The sequence below is a fragment of the Pongo abelii genome, chromosome 15, assembly GCF_028885655.2.
Source record: "Pongo abelii isolate AG06213 chromosome 15, NHGRI_mPonAbe1-v2.0_pri, whole genome shotgun sequence".
NCBI classification, from domain to species: Eukaryota; Metazoa; Chordata; class Mammalia; order Primates; family Hominidae; genus Pongo; species Pongo abelii.
The window spans coordinates 110,772,872-110,799,761 of record NC_072000.2 but is presented as its reverse complement, the minus strand read 5'-3'; the positions used below and the strand labels follow the sequence as shown (position 1 = coordinate 110,799,761).

Genomic DNA, 26,890 nt, shown 5'->3' with positions numbered 1-26,890 from the left:
AGCCTTGGGATTCCCAAGTGTTTTCATTCAGTGATCAGGACTGAACACACAGGAATCACCATGGAGTTTGTGCTGAGCTGGGTTTTCCTTGCTGCTATTTTAAAAGGTGATTTATGGAGAACTAGAGAGATTGAGTGTGAGTGGACATGAGTGAGAGAAACAGTGGATTTGTGTGGCAGTTTCTGACCTTAGTGTCTCTGTGTTTGCAGGTGTCCAGTGTGAGGTGCAGCTGGTGGAGTCTGGGGGAGGCTTGGTCCAGCCTGGGGGGTCCCTGAGACTCTCCTGTGCAGCCTCTGGATTCACTTTCAGTAACGCCTGGATGAGCTGGGTCCGCCAGGCTCCAGGGAAGGGGCTGGAGTGGGTTGGCCGTATTAAAAGCAAAGCTGATGGTGGGACAACAGACTACGCTGCACCTGTGAAAGGCAGATTCACCATTTCAAGAGATGATTCAAAAAACACGCTGTATCTGCAAATGAACAGCCTGAAAACCGAGGACACGGCCCTGTATTACTGTACTAGAGACACAGTGAGGGGAGGTCAGTGTGAGCCCAGACACAAACCTCCCTGCAGGGACGCGCGGGACCACCAGGGGGCGCTCGGGACCCACTGAGGACGGGACAGGTCCCAGGAGCAGGTGCCGGGAGAGGTTTCCTTTCTCCTCAGCTTGAAAAGTCACGTTTATCTTCGCAGGACTCTGGAGTCTTCTAGGCTGTGATATTTTGTTACTTATATTTATTATGAATTTTATCATTAATATTTAAATTTTAGTAATTATTAACATTCTACATATTATATTTTTAAGTATATACTTTCAAGAAATAAACATTCCTAATTGTTTGCACTGATTTTTCCAGAGTTTTATTAACATTTGTTGACATCAGCAACTACATAGCTATAGGGACATAAATTTACACCCATAGAAAGATGTATAAATACACAGACCGATGCATATATATGTAGGCATTTGTATTAAACATTACAATGAAATTATTTAAAAAGTTTGAAAAAATCAAACTTAATTAACTACATTATTAAATTTTAATTATTAAATTATTACAGTAATTCATAATTGATTTCCCGGATTTTCAATTGTCTACATAAATTGGTTTCTATTGGTTCATTTAAAATAGTACATTGGTCATTTTAAAGAGCTAAGAGTAAATGTTAAATGTTGTCACAATAAAAGATAAAAATTTGAAGGAATGAATGATAATTATATCAGTTATTTCTTAATTATCTTAGTTATTTCATATTCACAAATCATAACATTGCCCTTTACCTTGTAAATATAAACAACCATAATTTGTAAATTTGCAATAAAATTTTTATTGTAATTTTTTATATTTATCCCAGATTATAATCTTTTTCTTCACTTCCAGATCTCACTGGATTGTCTCAAGGGCCCCATCCACATCGCTGACCCCAAAGGCTTTTGGGAGTGGCTGCAGGACGGTCAAAAGCAGGCACCCTGTTTGAGTCACCACAACCTGGAGCCTCCCTCTCCTTGGATTAGGCCTCTCCTCAGGATCACAGGGCTCTGTAAAAGCGTTCCTGTTTCTCCACATCCTCTCCAGCATCTGTTGTTTCCTGTTTTGTTAATGGTTGCCATTCTAACTGGCGTGAGATGTTATCTCATTGTGGTTTTGATTTGCATTTCTCTGATGACCAGTGATCATGAGCCTTTTTTCATATGTTTGTTGGCAGCATACATGTCTTCTTTTGAGAATTGTCTATTCATATCCTTTGTCCACTTTTTGATGGGGTTGTGTGTTTTCTTCTTGTAATTTTAACAGTAAATGTATCACAACCAAATAGGGTGAACCCTTTTCCATGGGACAGGGTTTCTAATTAGGGCTTTACATGTCTAATGCAGCTTCACTTTCTTTATAGGTGAGATACTAATATCTCTATATTGGAGATTATCCCTCTAAGTCATCTCTTAAAATTAATTTGTCCAAGGACCCACACAAATTCAGGATATATTTAAAAATTTCTGATGTAATACCTGGGACAACATTGAGAATATATTAACCTTTAGATCATGCACATGCAAGTATTATTATTTTTCTGTCGGCTGTCCCCAATTATGATTTTACTCAAAATATTGGTAATGTATCTTCAGAAAATGGGTTTAAGTATTGTATCAATAGTTTATTAACATTTGATAACTAATAATATAAAATGTTCCATATATTTCTTAGCCATATTTTACTTCTCTGTAAAATGTGTTTGTTAATTTTTTTATTTTCAGATGTTACATTTATCTTTCTTATTTCTGTGATTTTATTCTAGTAGATATAGCTGAATGCACATTAATAATTATTGTAACAATCACATTCTCATTTTGTATTTGAATTTTCATATTTATTTTATTAAGATTTTAATATAAAATATTTTTCTACAATTGTCTATTTTCCATTTTTGTGAGATAAAATTAGCATATACAAAAATGCACAGATTTTCCAGGTACAGTTAGAGGGTTTCAGGCAAATGTGCACATATTTGTCTATAGCAGCTAAGTGAGGGTGAGGAACAGGTCCATCTCCCCACAAAGTGTCCTCTTCAGTGCTTCCAGTTAGTTCTCACATAAGGATTTTTTTATTTCAACTTTATAATTTAGATACAGAGGTTCGTGTGTGGATTTGTTACATGGGATTATTGGGTGATGCTGAGGTTTGGAATACAGATTTCATCACCCCCTCCCTCCACTGTCTAGCAGTCCACAGTGTCTGTTGCTCCCATATTTATCCATGTGTGTTCAATGCTGAGGTCCCACTTAGGAGAATATGTGGTGTTCAGTTTTCTTTTCCTGAATTAATTTGTTTAGGATTAAGAACTCCAGATCCATTTATTTTGCTGCAAAGGACATGATTTCATTCTTTTTTATGGCTGTGTAGTATTATACATTTTACATATACCGCATTTTATATATCCACTCTACCATTGATGTGCATCTGGGCTGATCTTTGTCTTTGCCACTGTGAATAACACAGCAATAAACATACACATTCATGTGTCTCTTTGGTGGAATTATTTGTTTACCTTGTAGTGTATACCCTGTAGTAGGATAGCTGGTTCATATAATATCTCCGTTTTAAGTTCTTTGAGAAATCTCCAGTCTGCTTTCCAAAGTGGGTGGACTAATTTATATTCCCATTAACAGTGTGTGTTTTCTTTTTACCACAGCCCCATCAGTATCCATTGGTTTTTGACTTTTTAGTGATAAAAATTTGAGTGGTGTGAGGCTGCACACCTACAGCCATATGATCTTTGATAAGGCTGACAAAAAAACAAGAAATGAGAAAGGAATTCCCTGTTCCATAAATGGTACTGGGACAACTAGCTAGCCATACGACAAAGATTGAAACTGGATGTCTGCTTTCAACATATATAAAAATTAACTCAAAATTGATAAAAGATTTAAATGTAAGACATCAAACTATAAAAATCCTTGAAGACAACATGAAAATACTCTTCTCGACACCAGCTTTGACAAATACTTTTTGGCTAAGTATCCAAAAGCAATTGCAACAAAAACAAAAATAGATAAGGAGAGACTAACTTGCTAAAGAGTTAAAATGCAGCAAACCAACCAGCTAACCAACCAAACAAACAAACAAATAAACAAACAAAACTATCAGCATAGTAAGCAGACAACCTACAGAATGTGGGAAGTTATTCACAAATGTTGCATCCAACAATGCCCTAATATCCAGAATTGTATTAGTTGGTTTTCATGCTGCTAATAAAGACATACCTGATATTAGGCAATTTATCAAAAAAGAAGAAGAAGAAGAGGTCTGATCCACAGTTCCACAAGGCTGGAGAGGCCTCACAGTCATGGTGGAATGTGAAAGTCACGTCTTATATGGCAGCAGACAAGAAAAGAGAACTTGTGCAGGAAAATCCCCCTTTATAAAACTATCAGATATTATGAGACATTCACTCTCAAGAGAATAGCATGGGAAAGACCCATCCCCATGATTTAATTATCTCACAGGGGGTTTATTCCACAACATTAGGAAATTATTGAAGCTCCAATTAAGATGAGAATTGGGTGGGGACACAGTCAAATCATATCATTCTGCCCCTGGCTCCTCCTAAATCTCATGTACTCACACTTCAGAATGGATCATGCCTTCCCAACAGTCCCAAATTCTTAACTTATTTCTGCATTAACTGAAATGTCCACATTCCAAGGCCTCATCTGAGACAAGGCAAGTCCCTTCTGCCTATGAGACTGTAAAATCAAAAGTAAGTTAGTTACTTCCTAGACACAATGGGAGTACAGGTATTGGGTAAATAGAGCAATTCCAAATGGGAGAAATTGGCCAAAACAAAGGGGCTAAAGGCCCTGTACAAGTCCAAAATCCAGTGGGACAGTCAAACCTTAAAGCTCAAAAAAGATCTATTTTGACTCCATGTCTCACATCCAGGTCATGCTAATGTAAGTGGTGGGTTCCCATGGTCTTGGGCAGCTACGTGCCTCTGGCTTTGCAGGGTACAGTCTTTCACCCAGCTGCTTTCACTGGCTTGCTCTGAGTGTCCATGGCTTTTCTAGGTGCATGGTGCAAGCTGTTGGTGGATCTACTATTCTGGGGGTCTGAATAACTGCAGCCTTCTAATCATAGCTTCACTAGGCAATGCACCAGGGGGGACTCTGTGTGAAAGCACCCACCGCACATTTTCTTTCCTTGCTGCCCCTAACAGATGTTCCCATGTGGGCCCCTCCCTGCAGCCACCTTCTGCCTGGACATCCAGGCATTTACATACATCCTCCGAAATCTGGGCAGAGGTTATTAAATCTCAATTCTTGACTTCTGTGCACCTGCAGGCTCAACACCAAATGGAAGATGCTAAGGTTTGGGGCTTTCACCCCCTGAAGCCACAGCCTGAGTTGTATGTACCTTGGCCCCTTTTAATCATGGCTGGAGCAGCTCCAATGCAAGGAACCAAGTCCCTAGACTGTACACAGCAGAGGGACCCTGAGCCCAGCCCATGAAACCATTTTTTCCTCCTAGGTCTCTGGCTCATGATGGGAGAACCTTCCACAAAGGTCTCTGACATGCCCCGGAACATTTTCTGCATTGTCTTGGTGACCAACATTTGGGTCCTTGTTACTTATGTAAATTTATGCAGCTGGCTTGTATTTATCCTAACAAAATGGGATTTTATTTTCTATTGCATTGTCAGGCTGCAAATTTTCTGAACTTTTATGTTCTACCTCCTTTTTAAAACTGAATGTGTTTAACAGCACCCAAGTCACACCTTGAATACTTTGTTGCTTAGAATTTTTACTGCCAGATACCCAGTATCATCTCTCTCAAGCTCAAAGTTCCACAAATCTCTAAGGCAGAGGCAAAATGCCACCAGTCTCTTTGCTAAAGTCTAACTAGAGTCACCTTTGCTCCAGTTCACAACAAGTTCCTTGTCTCCATCTGAGGCCACCTCAGCCTGGATTTTATTGTTCACATCATTATTGACATTTTGGCCAAAGCCATTCAACAACTCTCTAGAGAGTTTCAAACTTTCACACATTTTTTCTGTCTTCTTCTGAGCCCTCCAAATTGTTTCATCCTCAGCGTGTTTTCCAGTTCCAAATTCGCTTTTATGTTTTTGGGTATCTTATCAGTAGCGCTTCACTCAACTGATACCAATTTACTGCATTAGTTGCTTTTCATGCTGCTGATAAAGACATACCTGAGACTGGGCATTTACAAGAGAAAGAGGTTTAATATACTCATACTTCCACGTTGCTGGGGAGGCCTCGAAATCATGGCAGAACGCGAAAGGCACATATCACATGGTGGCATACAAGAGAAGAGAGGACATGCAGGGAAACTCCCCTTTATAAAACCATCAGCAAGAGAGGAGAACTCATGCAGGGAAACTCCCCTTTATCAAATCACCAGATCTCATGAGACTGATATCACCAGATATCATGAGAATAGCATGGGAAAGACCCCCAAACCATGATTCAATTATCTCCCACGGGGTCCCTCCCACAACAGATGGTAATTATGGGAGCAACAATTCATGATAAGATTTGTGTGGGGACACAATCAAACCATATCAAGAATGTATAGGAAACTTAAACAAATCAAGAATTAAAAGACAAATAACACCATTAATAAATGGGCAAATGACAAGAACAGACACTTCTGAAAAGAAGACTTACAGGTGGCCAGTAATATTTTAAAAGATTCTCATCGTCACTAACCATCAGAAAAATGCAAATAGAAAAATGTTCTAATTTTTGTCACTATAGATTAATTTTTTCTGTTTTGAACTTATTTTTGCTATTTTTTAGGTTTATTTATGTAATTTCATGTCTCAAGGTTTTGTCATCATATATGTACATATGTATGTACTAATATACATATGAATATTTCATATCTGAATCAATCCATAACATCAGTAAATGATAGTTTATTAAGTAAATAAATCAGTTTATTATGTGAAATAATGACAATATGTATATTTGTTTTCCTGTTGATGAGATTTAAATTTGTTTCCAACATAAATATTATAAACAAACTGTTATAACTATTTTTGTACAAGTTTTTCTGTTTATATTCTCACATATTGATAAAATATGTAGAAATATAAGTATGCATTTTTTTATTATAAGACTGAGTTACATTTTCAGCTTTATGGAGCTAAAGTTGACAAATAAAACTGTACGTATTTAAGGTACACCACTTGATGTATTGATATACATGGGAAAATGCTGGATGATAGATAACTAAACAGTGCTAAACAGCACTAATTATCAGGGAGATGCAAATTAAAACTGCAATAATATTTCTTAAACCAGTCAGAATGGCTACTATTAAAGAGCCAAAAATAACAGGTATTGGTGAGGATTGAAGGCAAAAGGAACGCTCGGACACTTGTGGTGAGGATGTAGATTAGCACAGCCTCTATGGAAAACAGTATGGAGATTTTTCAAAGAAGTAAAAGTAGAACTACTTTGATTTGATAACCACAAATAACTACCTAAAGGAAAAATAAATCATTATATCAGAATGATAAGCAGACTTTTGTTTTCCTGCAGAACTATTCACAATAGCACAGTCATCAAACTTGGGAATTAACCTATGCCTAACAACAGATAATTTTATAAAGAAAATGTTACATATATATACATTTAAATACTATCCAGCCATATTAAGGAATGCAATCATATCTTTTGCAGCTACATGGATGGAATTCATCATTATTTTAAGTATAATAATTGAGAAACAGAACATCACACACCACATGTTCTCACTTATAAATGAGAGCTAACTCATATGTGCACAGGGACATAGAGAAAGGAATGATGGACATTGGAGACTCAGAAAGATGGGAGAGCAGAAGGTGGGAGAATGGTGAGAAATTACTTAGTGGGTACGATGTACATTATTTGGATCATGGATACATTAAAGCCAAGACTACTATGCAATATATATATGTAACAAAATTGCAGTCACTCCCCACAAATTTATACATATAAAATAAAAACAAATACAATTCAAATATGATTATTAACAGTTGGTCAACAATACTGAAAATTAAAATTTGTGATCAATAAATGAAAATAATATTAGTTGAACTTCAAATTTTAAAACATTTTCTACTCAAGTGACTATCAAGAAAATAAAGGACAAGCTGCAAAGGAGAAAATATTTGCAAGTCATATATCTACCAATGTAATTATAATAAGAGCAGGCAAACCTCGAAGATGTACAGATGACACATCAGCATATGAATGTGATTTTCCACTACAGAAATGCAAATCAAGACCAAAATGAGACACTACTATAGACTTTCTAGAAAGACAAAAAATAAAGAAGAAATACTGACAACATCAGCGTCGGTGAAGAAGTCAGGCACCCTAGAGACTAATATATTGCTAGTGGGAATGCAAAATGAAACAGTTTCTGGGAAAATTGTTTACAGTTTCCTAAAAAATTAAACATGTCCTTAATCCATGACCTAGAACTCTCACTCCTAAGTATGTCCTACAAAGGATTAAAATCATACGTTCACACACATGTATTCGGATGTTTAACATTGTGTGTGTGTGTGTGTGGTGTGTGTGTGTTAGAAACTAAAAACAACATGAACGTCTTTGAAAATTTGACATAAAGCATTACAGGTGAACTCCAGACTTTCTTCTGAGTGACAGAAGGCCTGCCTGAAAGATCCCCAGAGACACAGTCATGGATTTCACTGTCACCCTCGCATGTCACTGGCTTGGGCTGGGCTCTCTCTGGCTCTTCCCTGACCAGGACCAGATGTTGAGCTCCACTGCTTGCAGTTGGAAGTTTGTATTTTCAACACTGAGGTCTAAGTTGCTTTATAGATGGAACCAAACAAATATGGGCTCCTTTGAACAAACAGTGCCTGACATTTGTACTGACCCCAGAAGAACTCTTCCCGGTCTCTTTCTTCTTGGTTCTCTCTTGCAAGCCAGCAGCCCTGCAGTTTAGCCTGGACCTCCCATGCATCCACCCATCTCCTTCCAAGTGCATTTTACCACAGCCTCCACTGTTTTTGAGAGCACCCTTGGGCTTTGTAATTCTCCACACTCTGTTGTAAATGAAGTCAGGTCGTTCGAGACCAGATTCGGGACTCTATTTTATGACCAAATTTCAGCCTCACTCCCCTCCTGAAACAGAGCTCCTAGATAAGGTTCTGCAGGTGGAGAATAGGAGTGTTTTTCTTCTTCAGTGTGGGAGCTGAGCGCTCAGTGCAGGGTTGGGGAGAAACTTTCCACTTTATCAGCATGCAGCTCCTGCTGGGGTGGACCTTCTTCCATAGAAGCAGGGTTGGGAACCAGGGGGCCAATGTCCTCAGTGCTGCTGCACCCAGGGCAGAGCCTTCATCCATCAGTGAGGCTGTGTGGAAGAAGCGAGTCTCTGGTTCTCAGTAGCTCTTGTCCAGAACTGAGCCTCAGCAGCATGTTCTGTCAGCCCCAGTGTCCTGGCCCCCAGGCAGCAGCATCCTAAAATGGGAGCTAGCATATTTGAGAATAACAATACCTACACATTCAGAATCTCTTTGGTTTTCTTTCCAGAGAATTTAATTTCCTCTTTTTTGTGTAGCAACCTGTACACACGCATATTGATGCATACAGACCTATGACACTTTTTTCTCGATAGTAAAAAATTATTGATCACTGTGATCTTTTCTCCAAGTTCACTATTTCCCTGAAGGTGAGCACAGGTCCTTCTGCATGTGTTCAAACAAAAGGCCCAGAGACTACCTGGTAAGTGAGGTGCTCACCTGGTTCTGGATGTTTGGTCTGTCTCCTCCCCTCTGTTGCCCCACACAAGGTCAGCCCACTCTTTCCAGGTCCGAAGAAGAGAGCACAGGTTTGTCCTGATTATATGACTCACCCAGCTTCTGATGACTCTCCTGTTGCCAGCATCCGTGGAGGCAGATTATTTATTATGTAATTCACTAAACTAATATCAAATAACAAAGTTGCAATGCCCCACACCCAAAGGTGTGTTCATGCAATTCAATGGAGGAGAGGGCCTTTCAGAGATAGAAGGATCGAGCTGGATTGGTCAATATATGAATGAGGACAATAGACTTGATTGTCGTTGTCCTGCCCCGTGTCACAGGTGTGATCTGTCAGGGCAGGAGCAGAGTTCCTTGTGTGCTCAGATGAGAGGGGTCACGGAGGTTCTCTCTGGTTCCCAGGCATGCTAATTGCAGTAATCTTGGTGATGAGACTATTCTCCAGTGCTGACCTATTATAGAGTTTGCACACAAAATTTTCACTGCAATCCCCAATCTACATCTTTTAACACGGAAGTGTACAGAGGTCAGGCCACATCCTCAGGATCACACATTAAGGAGAATGGAGATCTGCCCCATTGCTTTCTCCTGAGATCTCCAATAGATCTCAGGATTCAAAACGACTCAGAAGGGCAGGTCTCAGCTGCTTCTGTTAAAATCACCCACTTCCTGGGACCGGAAGTTTCCCTCTAACCACGATGGATAAAAATAAATCACACTCTTGATCTTTTCCACATCCAAAGATTCCTGAAGGCAGAGCTGATTGATATCCTCTCAGATAGACCACTGCCTTTCAGAGGTAAACTTGGTATTCAAGTTCCAGCAATTCTGAGAATTCAAGGACACCTCCATCTCTCTACTACTTTGCACTTCACCTAAAAACAGCTTTCTCATTAGAGTGTCTTGTTTCCTGATGTAAATACATCACAAAATTATTTTAAATAGAGTGAGAAATAAAATCCAAACTTATTCAAAACATAAATTCCTTGGAAATTATTTTGAGAGCTGGGAGTTCATGAAGAACTCCTAATTGCTATGCCAACCCTTCATTGCTATTGTCAGTCTCATGAGAAAATCAGCGCCAATCACACATCACGGGCCAAATCAGTAAACTAAAAGTCTTCTATTAAAGATCTTAGGATCTCAGGCAGGTGCTGAAGACACTGTCTCAGGAGCACCCAGCAGATCTCATAGCTTGTCCATAGGCCCTGCTGGACACTCACATGGGACATCCAGCAGTCACTTTCTCAGAGTCACCAGTGGTCTGTGCTGGTGGCTGATGAGACCAGGATGAGGCAAAGGCATCTGCTCAGTGTCATAGTGACGGTCCGAGAAATGATCCAGATTGTCTCCATGCTAATCAAATGTGGGTTCACTGTGAGGAACGCGTCCTGTGGGTGCTGGTTCTTCAGTGAAAGACCTCTGTCCACAAAGTGTTTGGAAATGGAGCAGGGCATGCATTTCCTCAAGTGGGATTAGGACTTGGACCATCACCATCTCACTTTTGTGTGACTGATGTGTCATTTATCCTCCCTTTCTTGTCCTGAATCAGGTCCTGAGTTATGAAATTCTCTGAATCATGAATATGCAAATATCATGAGATCCACTGAGATTAAATATGGTTATCCCTGTGCCCTGAGAGCATCACCCAACAACCACATCCCTCCTCTAGAGAAGTTGCTGATAACACAGCTCCTCACCATGGACTGGACCTGAAGGATAATTTTTTTGGTGGCAGCAGCTACAGGTAAAGGACCACCTACTCCCAAGGATGAGAGGACTCTTTTCAGTCAAAAAGAATTTCATACACTCCTGTATTCTCTCCACAGGTGCCCACTCCCAGGTGCGGCTGGTGCAGTCTGGGGCTGAAGGAGGAAGCCTGGGGCTTCAGTGAAGGTGTCCCGCAAAGCTCTGGATACACCTTCACCAGCTACGATATTCACTGTGTGCGACAGGCCCCTGGATAAGGGTTTGAATGGATGGGAGGGATCTACTCTGGCAATGGTAAGACAGGCTATGCACAGAAGTTTCAGGGCAGAGTCACCATGACCAGGGACATGTCCACGAGCACAGCCTACATGGAGCTGAACAGTCAGAGATCTGAGGACATAGATGTGTACTACTGTGCGAGACACACAATGTGAAAACCCACGTCCTGAGAGAGTCAGAAATCCTGAGGGAGGTGGCAGCAGTGCTGGGCTTGAGAGATGACAGGGATTTTATTTGCTTTAAAGACTTTTTAGAAAGCGAGGTTAAGTCATTGCTGAAAAAAGGAAAATAGAAATGTGTATGGACTGTAATGATGCGGGAAATTTTCCATACAACTTTTGTTCTGTAAGCAAAATTCAGGGAGTGGAAAACAAATCAAATTAATAAAACTGATAAAAGAATTCCTCTGAAAATATTAGTGTGAGCATAAGTTTTTGAACAGGTGTTGTAAATGTTTTGGAGCACAGCTGCTAGATCACATTTTAACTCTACACTTATCTCCATTATATAAAATATCAAAATGTCTTAATGTTTTCCATTTTGTGCAATTATAATTTTGCATGCCAGCAAAACATTATAATGTTCATGCCAGCAATGCATGATAGATCTTGTTCTTCTGCATCCTCATTGCCATTTGGCACTATGAGTATTGCATATTTTAACTATTCTAATAGATTAGTAGTGATATCTCATTGTTGTTTAAACGCACATATTTCTAATTAAAATTTTGTATTGAATTATTTTATATAATTGTGATGAAGTGTCTCATATGGTATTTGGATTATTTTTTATTGCATTGTTTCTTCTTGATCAGTTGTAAGTTTCCTTATATACCCATTATATAAGTCACTCACGAAGTTAACAAAAAATTGACTAACAAATATGTGTTTTACAAGTGTATTCTCCAAATTGTAGTTGTCGTTTTACTCCCATATCAGTGTCTGTGGCAGAAAAATATTTATATACATATGTGTGTGTGTGTGCATATATATATGTAGTGTGTGTGTGTAAACTTGGATAAAATAATTATTTCATAGATCATACTTTTGGCATGATATCTAAAAACTAATTATGAATTCCACTAACAGGATTTTTCTCTTGTCTCTAATCTCAGGCCACAATCACAGCATTAGTATTTAAATTTCTCCTATTTGATGAGAAGATTATTAACTTAAGATGTTTAGAATTCTTCTGAATGGAAGGTGCCTTTTTTCTAATTTTCTTTATTCAATAATCTGTTAATATCAGTATTGGCTCATGAATGTTTATTTTTTACTATGGAGAAGATCTGGTGCTACATTATTTATTTTGTCGCCCAAATCACCACAGCTTTTTTTTAGGTTCTGTGAGCTCATTTAGTTTGGATTCTGTATTTTTACAGCATGCCGCATCCTTTTGTTTTTGATCACTTCCCTATTTCCTGGTATTAGAAGAAATACTAAGCTCATTATCTCTGTTATCTTTTCCACACATAGAATCAGTTATTTCTCCAAGGATTGCTGCTCCCTGATATTAAACAATTATATTAAAACACAAAATTATGATGTTGGGCGTGTGTGTTGTTAATGTACTGTCAGTGTTTCTAGAATCTCTAAGCTAACAGGCCTAGAAAATGTGTATGTGTATAGTAACCCATGTTAATGGACCCATCTAATCTATTTATGTATCCAATCTTCTGTATGTTTATTGCATCAAACTTTAGAACACTGGTATCTACAATCTACTATGATGATACATGAATGTTTCAAGCCTTCCTTCCTTGCCTGTCCATAACCACCTACTGCAAAGTGAGGAACCCCTCCCATCATTTGCCTTTCATTCAACTTGTTGTACAATTTTAGAATATATGCATCATGGTATTAGAATTGTTAACTTGTGCCCCTGTTGGAAGTATGTTTATTGACTAGAATAAAGTGTTTAAGTGCAGTTTCTTTATACTTTAGATTTACAGAACACCCTGACTTCTAAGTTATATAGGTGAGAAACTTTATGTGTCGCCTTCTTCAGTGAGGTTATTTGAAATATGTTGTATACGTTTTATTTGACATTCTGTAAAAGACAAAACTGTAGATGTCATAAATATATGAGGATTTTCTAGAAATTTAGAGAGAGGGTATGCATTAGGAGAAACAGGTACTGTTTGCAAACAGTGAAACTTTTTTATGATCTGCAGTAGTGAACATATGACACAATTTGTTAATTCTCACAATTTTATGATGTAAACTATGAATCCAAATATATACAACTTACAAAATTATGTAGCACATCATGAACCCCAGGATAAAATGCAGAGTGTACAAAAATAAAATATCAAATACATTTACACCGTGTGGGCAGGGAATTGCATGAGATGATGCAGGCAATAAAGAATGAAGTAACTTTCCCCATTTGCACATAAGATGTTTCCATTCACAAGAGACCTTTCTTTTATCAGGTTCATGTGCAACCAAGTTTCCCTGCTGACAAGCAATTAATCCAGATGATTCGCATCTTCCTTTGACTGAGAAAGATTTCCCTCAAACTTCAGCTCAGTCCAAGCACACACCGTCTCTGAATGGGCATTTACCATCAGACAATGCCCACACCTGTCCCCACGTGGACCTTTCCCTCAGACAAACAAATGCATCCTCAGGTTGACTCTTTCCTCAGACAAGCACCCCTGTCTTCATGTGAACTCTTCCCTCAGATAAGCACACATGTCCCCACATTGACTTTTTCCTCAGACAAGCACATATAGCTGACAACGAACAATTATGTGGCAAAATGAGCTCAGGATAGTGGTAATTATGGACTCCAGCTCTGATAGTTTGTAGAAATTGTCATTTTTAAAATTCTAACTGAAGACTTTCCTTTACTGTAGAAGACAGTCCTTTACAGCTCTAATTGCACAGCCTACAGGCAGGAGTCCATTTCCTCTGGGCAAGGTTTATTTTTATTTGTTTACTGTACTTATTTGTTGATACATATTGATATTATAAAGATACCCTATAGGGGTCCACATAAGAGAAAAAAAAGAGTAATGGGCAGATCAACCCTGAACATCCAGTCCCAGGAATCCTTTGACCCTGCCCTCCCTGTAATCCAGAGACAGAGATGGGAAGAGGCCTGCTGAGCAGTGCACTCATGTCCCCAGGGAGAATGACATGGAAATGAAGCCCCTCCTCTGCAAATGAAAAGTAGCTCATCCCCTGTTCCTGTAGATCCTGGTGAGGAGCCATCCCACATCTGTGCCCTTCCTCAGTGTCCACACCATGGGGTCTGTGCTGATCTGGGCTTCTCTTGTCATCACTCTCAATATTCAGGTTCCCTGTGGATCAGGCCCTGCTGTGGCTGCTCCACGTGGGGCTGTTCTCAGTCTGTTGCCTCTGTGTTTACAGAAGTCCCCTGTGAAGTTAACTAATGGAGTCAGACAGAGAAATACTACAGACCAGGAATTCTGCCTTTTCTGCAAAGCCTCTGGATTCACTTTCACTGAAAACAGCATAAGCTTGATCCAGCAGGCTTCATGACAGGGGTGGGTGTGGGTAATAACAATAATTCAAATGGAAGTTCTCAGTGGGACTCTCCTTCAGTAAAAAGATGAATAACAATCCTCAAATACACTCAGTTCAGGAGATTCTCTTTTAAGATGATTAACCTGAAAGCTCAGGAAAAGTCCGTGTATTACTTTGAGGGACACAGTGAGGGGACATCTGAGTGAGCTCAGACACCAACCTCCCTGCAGGGAGACAGGAGGGGACTGCCTGGTAGATGCTTCTCAGAAACACCAGGGGGTGCTCAGGACATCAGGGGGTGCTCAGAACCATCAAGGGATGCTCAGGACACCATGGGTTACTCGCAACCACCAGGGGGCGCTCAGAACACAAGGGGGCACTCAAAACCACCAGAGGGTGCTCAGAACCACCATGGGGCACTGAGGGCAACAAGGGATGCTCAGAACCACCTGGGGGTGCGGAGGATCAGGAAAACAGGGGGTGCTCAGAACCACCAGGGGGCACTCAGGACACCGTGGCGGGGGGGCGGGGTGGGTGTCACTCAGAACCACCAGGGGGCACTCCAGACACGGTGGTGAGGGGTAGCTGAGGATAGCAGGGGTGCTCAGAACCACCAGGGGGCGCTCAGGACACTGGGGTGGGGGGGGGGGCGTCACTCAGAACCACCAGGGGGCACTAGAGACACCAGGGAGCCCTCAGGACACTAGGGGGATCAAGACACCAGGGGGATCTCAGAACCACCAGGAGGTGCTCAGGACACCAGGGGTCTCAGAACCACTAGGGTGTGCTCAGAACCACCAGGGGGCCCTCAGGACCCCAGGGGATGCTCACATCCGCTAGGCGGAGCTTAGGACCCCAGGGGCCTCAGAACCACTAGGGGGTTTTGAGGACACCAGGGGGCGCTCAGGACACCAGGGGGCGCTCAGAACCACCAGGGGGTACTCAGGAAACCAGGGGACTCAGAACCACTAGGGAGCACTCAGGACATGAGGAGACACTCAGAACCACCAGGGGCGATCGGGACACCAGGTGGTTCAGAACCACTAGGGTGTGCTCAGAACCACCAGGGGTGCTCAGAACCCCAGAGGGGCGCTCAGGACAATAGGAAGCACTCAGAACCACCAGTGGGCGCTCAGGACACCAGGGGGATCTCAGAATCACCAGGCCGTGCTCAGGATACCGGGGGGTGCTCAGGACCTCCAGGGGTGCACAGGACACAAAAGATAGCTCAGGACCTACAGGGGGCGATCAGAACACCAGGGTGCGTTGAGGACAACAAGGGGCTCACAGGACACAACGATGTGCTTAGTAAACCAGGGGTTGCTCACAACCCCCAGGGGGTACTCAGGACACCACGGGGTGCTCAGGAAACCAGGGAGCAGTGAAGACACCAAGGGGCACTGAGGACACCACTGCTCCCTTAAGAGGCAGCTCCAAATCAGGTCCCTGAGTGGGAGCAGGGAGGAGGTTTCCTCTTGTATCTTGCCACTAACATGTTGGGAGTTTTTCTGCTTCCTTTGTGGTTTCAATCATTGGCAGATTCTTCGGTATAAAGCAGAGCAAGTATAAAGCTCTGCTTTCTTGTATTGTGTAATGTTTTTGGCTTTGGATCCTACCAGAATTACGTTGTACTTTGAGAGGATTCATTCATGGTGTGTGCAATAGTGAATCAAAGCGGTAATTTTAGGGGTGGCTTTGAAAGCTACGTTAGGTGTGGCCGAGGGCAGTTTACAGGAAATGGTCATCACTACAGAAGGCTACTCATTTCTTTGCACATTTGCATAAGCAATTGTACTTTATGAATTAAAAACTGCATGTTTTTTTGGCCCTTTTTCTTAAATGGTCCCACTCTAAGGGCAGTAATGTAATCAAGCTGTGTTTCAAAGACCTCCAATCAAGTTAAGTATGTTTAGTGAAATGCTTTGTAAAGAAAATGTACATCTATATTTTTAGAGTCACCTTTACATTTTACATTGCTTTACAAATATTAATTTGGTAAATTTAGACTCATAATTATCTTCAGTAATTTAAAATCTTAAAGTCATGTCATGTTAAATTAAGTAATCCTAGGCTTCTCACTGTGAATTAGGGTTACTAAAAAAAAAAAAAAAATTAGAATAGTAAGAGAGTATAATCAATTTATGGTAAAGTTTATAAAGAAAGATAAGGATATGTTTTTTGCTTAAAAATATTTTGTTTTCCAGTTTACAGGGCCTTTCTACTGGTTTTAAGATGACAACCACTGTTCACATCTAACCCTTTTCTGTTGAACATCTGTTGAGTTTGTATTGATATTCCACAGGTAGAGTTTTAAAGTAAAAGCTCTAGTATCTTTGTATTAGTGTGAATGTGTGCTTGTATGTATTATGTACATATATATATATATTTTTTTTGTTAAGTGTTATGGCTACAAGGTACAAAATTGACTTTAAAATAAATAACTTTTAAATTAAGTCAGTGGGCCCTAATGCATCTGAAGTACATGTAACTTAAATAAATATGTAATAAATAAGCTGGCTTCAAAATGATTGGTAAAATAAAATTAGAAATATTTTAACAATTATCAGAATACCTTATAGTTTATATCAATTGATCAAGTGATTTTATATTTAAAATTGCAGCTGGATGTTATATGGTGTGAAACATTTCTATGAAGATTATAAAATTATCAACCTAGCTAAAACCAGAATGATCTTTGTAATTTGACAAATAAGATGTTTAATATTGATGTTTTAATAAAAAACAGGTAAATAGTTATTGGAAATACAATCATTTATTTAATAAGAATTTTACTTAGGTAAACACCTGAAATTCATGGGTTATAATATGGATAACAGGGAAAAAACTTTAAAGGATGAGTATTACAGTTTTCATAAATGATCTAGGTAAGCTATTTAAAAAATAAATTAGGTTAATGTAACAAAATAAACCTTTTAAATAAACTTGTTCTACAATTTAAAAATCTAAAGTTTAATTAAATAATAGATATTGACTAAATGTTTAGGTCATTACTAATTGTTTTTAAAAATGTATACTATAAGAAAATATTTTTGTGAAAAATTTGTTCTTACAAAAATATTTTATTTAATTCAGAGGTTACTTATAAAACATCCTAAATATAACCAGTAAATAAGAGAGATGCCACTGCACTCCAGCCTGGGTGACAGAGCAAGATTCTGTCTCAAAAAAAAAGAAATTTTTAGACATAGAGGAGTACTTTTGGTATGAAAGCTTAAAATAAAAAAATAAAAATAATTTTATATGAGAAAGAATCTTGTATTGTAACTTTTTATCCTAAAATAAAAATGACTTTATTTAAGAAAGAGTGATGTTTAGAATAAAACTATATGTTCAAGTATGCCATAAGCATTTTGTGTTAGTCAAACTAAGGTTTGTAAAAAGTTAATTTATTAAAATAACTTCATATTATGAAGTTGACTATAATTAAAAGGGAAGTATTTATAATAGTCTTTATAGAATTGTAGACATCTGGCTTTCATATATAAATATATAAATATACTAAAGATTGGTTAGAATGAAAAATTGTCTTAAAGTATTGATTTACTCAATAAAATTATAAGATATTTTAATTTTTTAACCCAAAAGTTTAACTCTTACTGCATCTTGCCAGTTTTATTTTATTCTCTTTTGAGAAGGCTTGAGAGGATCTCAAATTTTTCATGAGCTCCTCTAACAGTTTTTTTCTTACAGCAGTTAGCCTCTAACAGAGTTAACTTCTAACTGTTGTTAGCTTCTAACTGCTATTATTGCCTGATGCTAAAAATCTTTTCTATTAAAGTTCTTAATGAAATGTTTTATTTCAATATAGTATTCTGCACTCTTGGGTTTTTTAAAATGTCTATATTTGTCTATGAAACCAAAGTCTTCACTTGTAATCCAGGACACATTCTTCCTATGTCTAATTAATCAAATACTTTGTTTCATTAGAGTTGACTTGCAGGTTATCTACATGGATTTCCCCACAGGGAAACACAGTCACACTGCTGAAGGTGTTTTTTTCCCATTTGGTAACTGGCATAAAACAAATTTTATATTTTCTTGAAATACTTCCTCTGTAGCTGTTTTTAAGTGTTTCAACTACTTAGGAATACTGAGATTTTGAGAAAATATAAATTAATGTTATTACGTTAATGTAACTATCTGCATAACTTTTAAAGGCCTTGTGCTGCTACATTACTGATCTTTGATTCCTAGGTCGAAAAAGGATACACAACACTTTGGGAGGCTTCAGAGGGTGGATCTCCTGAGGGCAGGAGTTAGAGACGAACCTGGCCAAAATGGCACAATCCCATTTTAATAAAAAATACAAAAATTAGCTGGGCGTGGTGGCGGGTGCATGTAATCCCAACTACTTGGGAACCTGAGGCAGGGAGAATTGCTTGAACCTGGGAGGCAAAGGTTACAGTAAGCCGAGATTGCACCACTGCACTCCAGCCTGGGCGAGACTCTGTCTCAGGAAAAACAAATAAATACAATAAAAATAAAAAAGACACCGAGTCTTGCTGAATTGTAAACTCTGACAGCAATTGAAGCCCCATCTAGAGATGTGGAAGAAAATAACAATAAAAATTAATCACACACGGGGAACATCACACTCTGGGGACTGTTGTGGGGTGGGGGGAGGGTGGAGGGATAGCTTTAGGAGATATACCTAATGCTAAATGACGAGTTAATGGGTGCAGCACACCAGCATGGCACATGTATACATATGTAACTAACCTGCACATTGTGCACATGTACCCTAAACTTAAAGTATAATAATAATAAAATAAAATAAAATAAAATAATTAATCACACACTTAAGACACAAGGCCAGAAATTGAATCTACTCAACCACTCCAGGCTGAGGGACTGTTACAGAAGAAGTGGTTTGTAAGATTGTAAAAGCTAATTTTGAAAGATGAAATTACTTGAGAATTTCTTTATACAGTAAACATTAATATTAAAAGCACACTAATGCAAGGCTAGTAGCTGGACCATGTGTCAGATTGACAAGGGTTTCTTGAAGAATTAATCCACTTTTTAATTTGAAAAACTTATAAAAGTTTATGAGATTATTTGAAATTAAATTTTATGGTAAAAGTAATTATAATGTAATAGATTTATTTTTCAGAATTGAGAGACAGTTTTAACTTCTCTCATGCTGTTCTTATGAGGGGTTATTGTTTAGAAAATTAATTCTTCTCTTTGAAAAATAAAAGTTTTTGCTTTCTTTCAAAATCACTGAGTTCTCACTGGGCTAAATAAATAACTTACATTACAACAATCTGTAATCCTATTTTGTAATATCAAGCATTGTAAACTTTTGATATTTGACAAACTTCACAAAATAAAATTCTAAATTCAGTCATTTGACCTCTTTATTCTTTTCTGACATTAGGTCCCCAAAGCCAAAATTAAACATATTCAGCTTATTTGGTATAATTAAAATATACAGGAAGCAACATCAAATTTGCAAAAGTGTTTAACTTTGGACTATCTTTATATAAATGTGGACTATATAATTGGACTATATTTATATAAATTGAAGAGTGTATTTTCCAAAATTGTATGAGATTCAAGTGATTTGATATGTCTTAATATATTTTATCAGTAGTATTTATGATTATTATGTAAAATTTCTGTTTATTGCAAAAATAACCAAATTTTCCCCTTAATTCTGTCTTTAACCATGGCTGTTCTAAAACTTCAGTCATCCACAGTTGGTGTTTTACTTTGATTCTTTATCAGGTGGCTTATAATAATCTGTAGAATTTTGAGGCATACTCGAATATACGATTGTGACAATTTTATAAATTGTGTCATTGGTATAGAGATTAAAACTTCCAAGACTCTCATTGATACCTGATTCATTTATGATGATTGTTAATCTAATATTAAGTGGGACAGGACTTAATTGCATGAACTGAATTGACAGAAGACTGAAATTATTTTTATGGCTTATTCTTTAAAGCATTTGCTAATTACTTATGTTCTGTTTTCTAAGAATCAGGAAGTTCGTCCTTTAAGCTATTCACAGTTGTTAACAATTGAGTATGGTATACGCTATTGAAAAAAAAAAAAAACATAATATCTTCTTATATACATAATTTCTCCAAAATTTGGAAACTGTGAGTATTCTTATATCAAAATAGTTATTTGCATAGGTTCAATAAAAATCTGCTTTCTTCCATAACAGGGCACAATTGGAGACAATCGTCATTTTACTAAGGCTTTAACTTGAATTATATATTTTCAGATTTACTTTATAAAATGAATCTAACCTGGAGAGCTGATAAAGCCCCTTGGGAAAACTGGCATGTACCTTTTTTTTTTTTTACAGGACCCTGAACTGTAGTAAGTAAACAATTTAATTTCTGACAGACCCAGGACTCCCAAGTTTTCTTGGAAACTTGAAAAAAGAGAAAGTAACCCATTTCATATAGCTATCTGGTGGCACAGATACAATATTGGCTGGGCTTGAAGATTTTAAAGATTCTACCCTTTGATTCCTTATAAAAAATTTCCAGCAAAGTCCATTTATGAATAAAATTGCCTATGTACAAACAAAAAATAGAAAACAAAAAAAGAGAGCTAATATGTTAAATGATTATTTTGCTGCATCTTATACAAAAAAACCAGGCCAAGTCTCATAAGCCTAAAACTGATTTTACAAATAAATTGGTCCTACTATGATTTTGTCTCTAATAAAATTGGGGAATTATAGAGAGAAATATTATTTCAAAATAAACTATAGTGCATCAGTTAATAGATTTTAACCTGGTCCGCTTGCTTTTCAATTTATATTATTTTCTACAATTTGGACTGAATTTTAAAGCATATCTTTGCACAAGTCTCCAAAATAATGTTTTCAGTTATTTCCCTTTTTAAATATTTTTCCTGACTTGAAATCAGCAGAAGTTAAACTGTGCTTTCTTACAGCTAGATGATGTAAATTCTAAAAGAAAATAAAATCAGTGATATGGTTTGGCTCTGTGTCCCTACCCAAATCTCACCTTGTATTGTAATAATTCACACATTGCAAGGGTGGAATGAGGTGGAGATAATTGAATCTTAGGGGCTGATTTCTTCATGCTTTTCTCCTGTTAGTGAGTGAGTTCTCACAAGATTTGATAATTTTATGAGGGGCTTCCCTCTTCACTTAACACTTCTCTCTCCTGCAGTCACATGAAATAGCATGTGTTTGCTACCTCTTGCATCATGATTGTAAGTTTTTTGTGGCCTCCCCAGCCGTGCAGAACTGTGAATCAATTAAACCTATTTTTCTTTAAAAATTACCCAGCCTCATGTATGTCCTTATAGCAACCTGAAAATGGACTAATACAAGCAACTTAATTACATACGAAGTCTCCTTTTGTACCTGCCTATTGTGAAGAGAAAATAAATCTTGAGACCCCAAAATCACTAAGCTAAAGAGAAGAGTCCAGCTGGTGTAATAGGAGGTAGAAAGAAATTCTTTAGGTAGATAGGATGAAAGAGTCTCCGGCAAAAACTTTTCTTCTAACAAGAATTAGCTCAGAAATAACTTCTTTTCTAATCAGACACAGTTCAAAGCTATCACTTCTAACAAAGAGCAGCCTGAAAGATCGGGCTGTAAAGTATAGATAAACAATTCTGGCAGAGAGGGTATTTCTGTGTGTAATCACCAAAGTTCACATATAACTTTGTTATATGTTGTTATATGATGGGTCCCAATAAAAACATTGGGCCTTAATGAGCACATTCCTTTCCTTTTCTGGGGTCACACTGAGATAGGAAAGCTGTTAGCTTGCATGGGGTTTGGGATGCCTACAGCTGCAAGGAGGTACCTGGGACCTGGCATGGAAACTCTTCCCCCCTTTTTCAGCACATGCATGGTGAAAGGAGATAAGGAACGTGGAGCAGACCAAGCTAAGTCCCCACCTGCATAATAAAAGCATGAGATGGGGCTGCCAGAGACTTCGCTCTATGCAGATGGCACACCTGGTCCTGTTTTTGCACCCTACGTTGGTAAGATACCCTCTCCCCAGTGGCACATTTATAAAAATCCTTACATTTTACTGCAGCGCAGCAACCCATTTGGGACCACTTTCTGTGACAGAGAGCTTTTTTTTTCTGTTTTACACATTAAATTTCTGCTCTAACCTCACCCTTTGTGTGTCTGTGTCCTTGATTTTCATAGCCACGACACAAAGAACCTTCGGTGATATTCCAGACAACAAGGGTGCTTTACTGGAAAGGGTTTTGGGCAAACCTGCCTCCTATTCTATTCAAAGTCATTCCTCTGAGGCCCACATGAGACAGATACATATCTGATTGCTTCCTCTTCAGTATCATTTATGAAAAAATGAAGATTCACTAAGTCTGACTAAATTGTGGATTCAGTGGTAGGCTGATAAAGGACTTAAAATAATGCAACCTACTGTGTCTTGTTTACTTCTAAACGGCAAAAACCCCTTTCAATTTGTCCTGTCTTGAAGGAAAAAAAATGTACATTTTACATATATTGATTGATGTCTCATGTCTCTCTAAAATGTATAAAAGCAAGCTGTACTTCAATCGCCTTGGACACATGTCTCAGGACTTCCTGAGGCTGGTCATGGGTGGGTTCTTAACTTTGGCAAAATAAATGTATTAGTCTGTTCTCCTGCTACTAATAAAAACATAACCAAGCCTGGGTAATTTATAAAGGAATGAAGTTTAATGGACTTATAGTTCCACATGGCTGGGGATGCTTCACAATCATGTCAGGAAAGCAAGGGACATCTTACATGGTGGCAGACAAGAGAGAGCTTGTGCAGGGGAACTCCCCTTGATAAAACTATCAGATCTAATGGGACTTATTCACTATCATGAGAACAGCATGGGAAAGTGCTGACTTACTGCAGGAGAACTACATAATTTTATATTTCTCTATGTGCTTCTTTTTCATTACACATGTAAATTTTCATACCATCCAAATTTCCCCTCTACCCAGCTTTTCCTCTGTATATATTGAAAGCCCTAAAAATCATCTTTGGGGAATGACACTAACCACACACAGTTTCTGTGATTACTTTTATTTTTCTTCCAGGCTGTCCTAACTTTGGGAAAATTAATTTTAATTTGATTGAGATCTGTCTCAGAAACCTTTGGCTTATACTAGGAAAGATCCCAAATTAGGAGCCAATTACTGTAAAAATCAGCCATACCGCTCTGCGTGTGTGTGTGTGGGGGGGGGGTGTATATGTGGTGTACATGCATGTTTTAATTTCTGCGAGCTTTAAGCCATGTAGTTCTCTCTGTGAAGATACTATTTGGCATGACCTTTGAATAGAGAATTGTAAGAGAAATAAGAGGCTCCTATGAATTATCCGAAAGTTTCTGGACTCACCATGGATCTTGACTGTGTCATTGCATCTGACAGTCCCAGGGAAGTGACTCTCTGGTGGTGTCATGAATCTGTGCTTGGGCTCTCTCTGCAGTTTACTGGGTATAGTAATGACAAATCACTGTTTCAAGAGACAATCTCAAAAGCATCAGATGCTGCTGAGAGAGGATTGTGAAGCAGGGGACTGCCCTTTCATTCTGGGAGAGCAACATTGGGAGAATATGCTCTGTGAGCCCAAACAGCATCCTCCCCTGCAGGGTGAGGGCAGAGCTGCAGGGCAGGCCCAGAACCCACTCAACACAGATGTCAGCCCTGGAGCTGCTGCAAAGGAGTCTGAGGAGAAAATTTTATCAGCACCTGAATTACACTTATTTCAAACAAAAATGCATGTCGTGTGAGTGTTTGTTTCCCTGTTAGAGGAGTTCTGTACTCATGAAGTTCTAGACATGCCAGCGGACAAATATCAGTAAACAAACATCAGAACTTGAACCTCAGCTTCCCACTGTTGCATTCTCCATGTGTCATCTCTATTATTTCTCATGCTATTATTTCTCATGCTAGGTATTTAGCTATGAAATATTCCAGCTAATTAACATGTGAATAGCTTGAAGTCTACTGAGTTAAATACATATATTTTCTCCTGTTTTTCCCAGGTGTTCCCTCCCACACCTCCAATAGTCTCCACTATTATCATCATCTTCTAGATCTTCTGCGATGCCCTGGAGATTAAGGATTTGATTCCATGACAGAGAGGGGGTGCATTTCGATGAAACTTTGGTGAGAACCTTGATTTTTATCCCATTTCCTCTGGGGCTCCACCAGTGCCTCTGGAATCATGGTTTCAGTGGCTTGCCCCTGCATGGTAGGTAATCCCTTTATTCTGTAGTGCTGATGAGGGAGGTGGGTCTGAACGCATTTCAGTAGTATGGGCTCTCCTTCTGTCTCAGACAGACACTTTGGGAAAGGAAGATTTTTCTGAGTGTCCTCATTCTAGAACAAAGGGATTCAATTGTATAGGAATGCTGATAATAGAAAACCTTCAGCCAAATTAAGGTTAATGAGATTAATTGAGCAATGGATGATTCATGAATTGGGCAGCCCCCAGAATCACAACAGTTTCAAAGAGACTTCAGTGCAGTCATGTGGTGGAAGAAGATTTATAGATTAGAAAAATGATGTACAGAAATCAGAAGTGAGGTACAGAAACAGCTGGATTGGTTACAGGTTGCTTTTGTCTTATTTAAACAAAGTGTGCACACTCAAGAGTGTATGAGTGGTTGAGCTATGGCTGCTGGAATTGGCCAAGACTCCACTATTGTTACAGGCGCGTGCTCCGAAGTTGGCTTTTCAATCTTGTCTCCCTATTCAGGTAGGTTACAGTTTGTCCACAAGGACTCAAACACAGAAGTACGGAGTCCTTCTCAGGCCATATTTAATTCACTTTATCAGTGCCCTTCAGTATGTGGTTCCTGAGAATTTCACATGACAACACGTTTACCACACTGGAATTTAAGCAATCAAACACATGTTTGTAGCTTTGTCTTGTAATAGGCTATATTTCATGTGGCAGCCTCGGCCTCAGTTTAGCTAACACTGTGGCTTCATTTCTCTCTACAAGAACCCATTTCTTCCAAGATTCCCATGTTCCTGAAAGGAAAATAAACCTTTGGGACCACCAAATCACTAAGCCAAAGGGAAGTCAAGCTGAAAACTGTTTGGGGCATACCCACCTCCATTCTTTCCCTAAAATGATAGCTACTAAGGTTTTTAAAAGCTACAGACCTCCTTCAAAATTTGACCACAAGTAAAATACTTGTGGGCCAAAGACAGAGAGTCATTTCTCTGCTCATGTAAGTCAAATGCATACCTGATTGCTCCCTTTGCTCTATTGTTTCACTAAGCCAGACTAAGGCCTACGTGACTATTCCTGTAAATTGTGCATTCAGTTAAAGGCTAATCAGAAACTCAAATAATGCAACCATTTCTCTCAAACCTGCCTATGATCTAGAAGCCCTCTCCCCACTTCAAGTTGTCCTGCCTTTCTGAACTAAATCAATGTACATCTTATATACATTGTACATCTTATGTACAATGTACATCTTATATATATATATATATATATAAATGTCTCATGTCTCCCTAAATTGTATAAAACCAAGCTGTGCCCACAAGCTTGGGCACACATCATCAGGAATCCCTGAAGCTGTGTCACAGGCATGTCCTTAATCTTGGAAAAGGAACTTCCTAAATCTATTGAGATTAGTCTCAGATACTCTTTGGTTTACAGGTTTGTTTTCAATTTCATAACTTCAATTATTTGACATGCTAAAGAAAATTTGCCAAATAGCACATTCTCTTGTTTATGGGTTATTGTTGTTGCAAAAATAATATATTTTATATATAATTTATCATCTATGTACATTACCAAATTGAGTAGCAGATTTACTAGTAAGACCCAAAGTAATGAAAAGTTCAGATACCAATTAGCAACTTAGAAAAACAAATTATGCTACATTTGTTTGCTGAAATGCTACCTATTATTTATAAAAAATAAACAATACAACATAAAAGGTTTAATTCTCAGTATTTCTACTGAGAAAAATAAGCCAAATAGATAAGAGTACATACTACATTATTTCATTCTTATAAATTCTAGAGAATAAAAACTACTCTAAAGAAATATGAAAACATCAGTACTTTTATAAAGAAATGGTAGAAGAAAAGAAGGAGAAAAACAAAAATA

General features: G+C 38.3%; 1 pseudogene and 2 gene segments (V, D, J or C); all 3 read left to right on the top strand.

Annotated features, from left to right (window-relative positions):
• Positions 1-26,890, top strand: part of LOC100938028 (immunoglobulin heavy constant mu-like) — a 478,283-nt gene that overhangs the window by 77,642 nt on the left and 373,751 nt on the right.
• On the top strand, positions 46-4,590 carry LOC100939237 (immunoglobulin heavy variable 3-15-like). The segment is given in 3 exon segments: positions 46-106; positions 210-521; positions 4,457-4,590. Coding segments are annotated over 3 exon segments (444 nt in total).
• On the top strand, positions 10,996-11,579 carry LOC134760152 (immunoglobulin heavy variable 1-3-like; annotated as a pseudogene).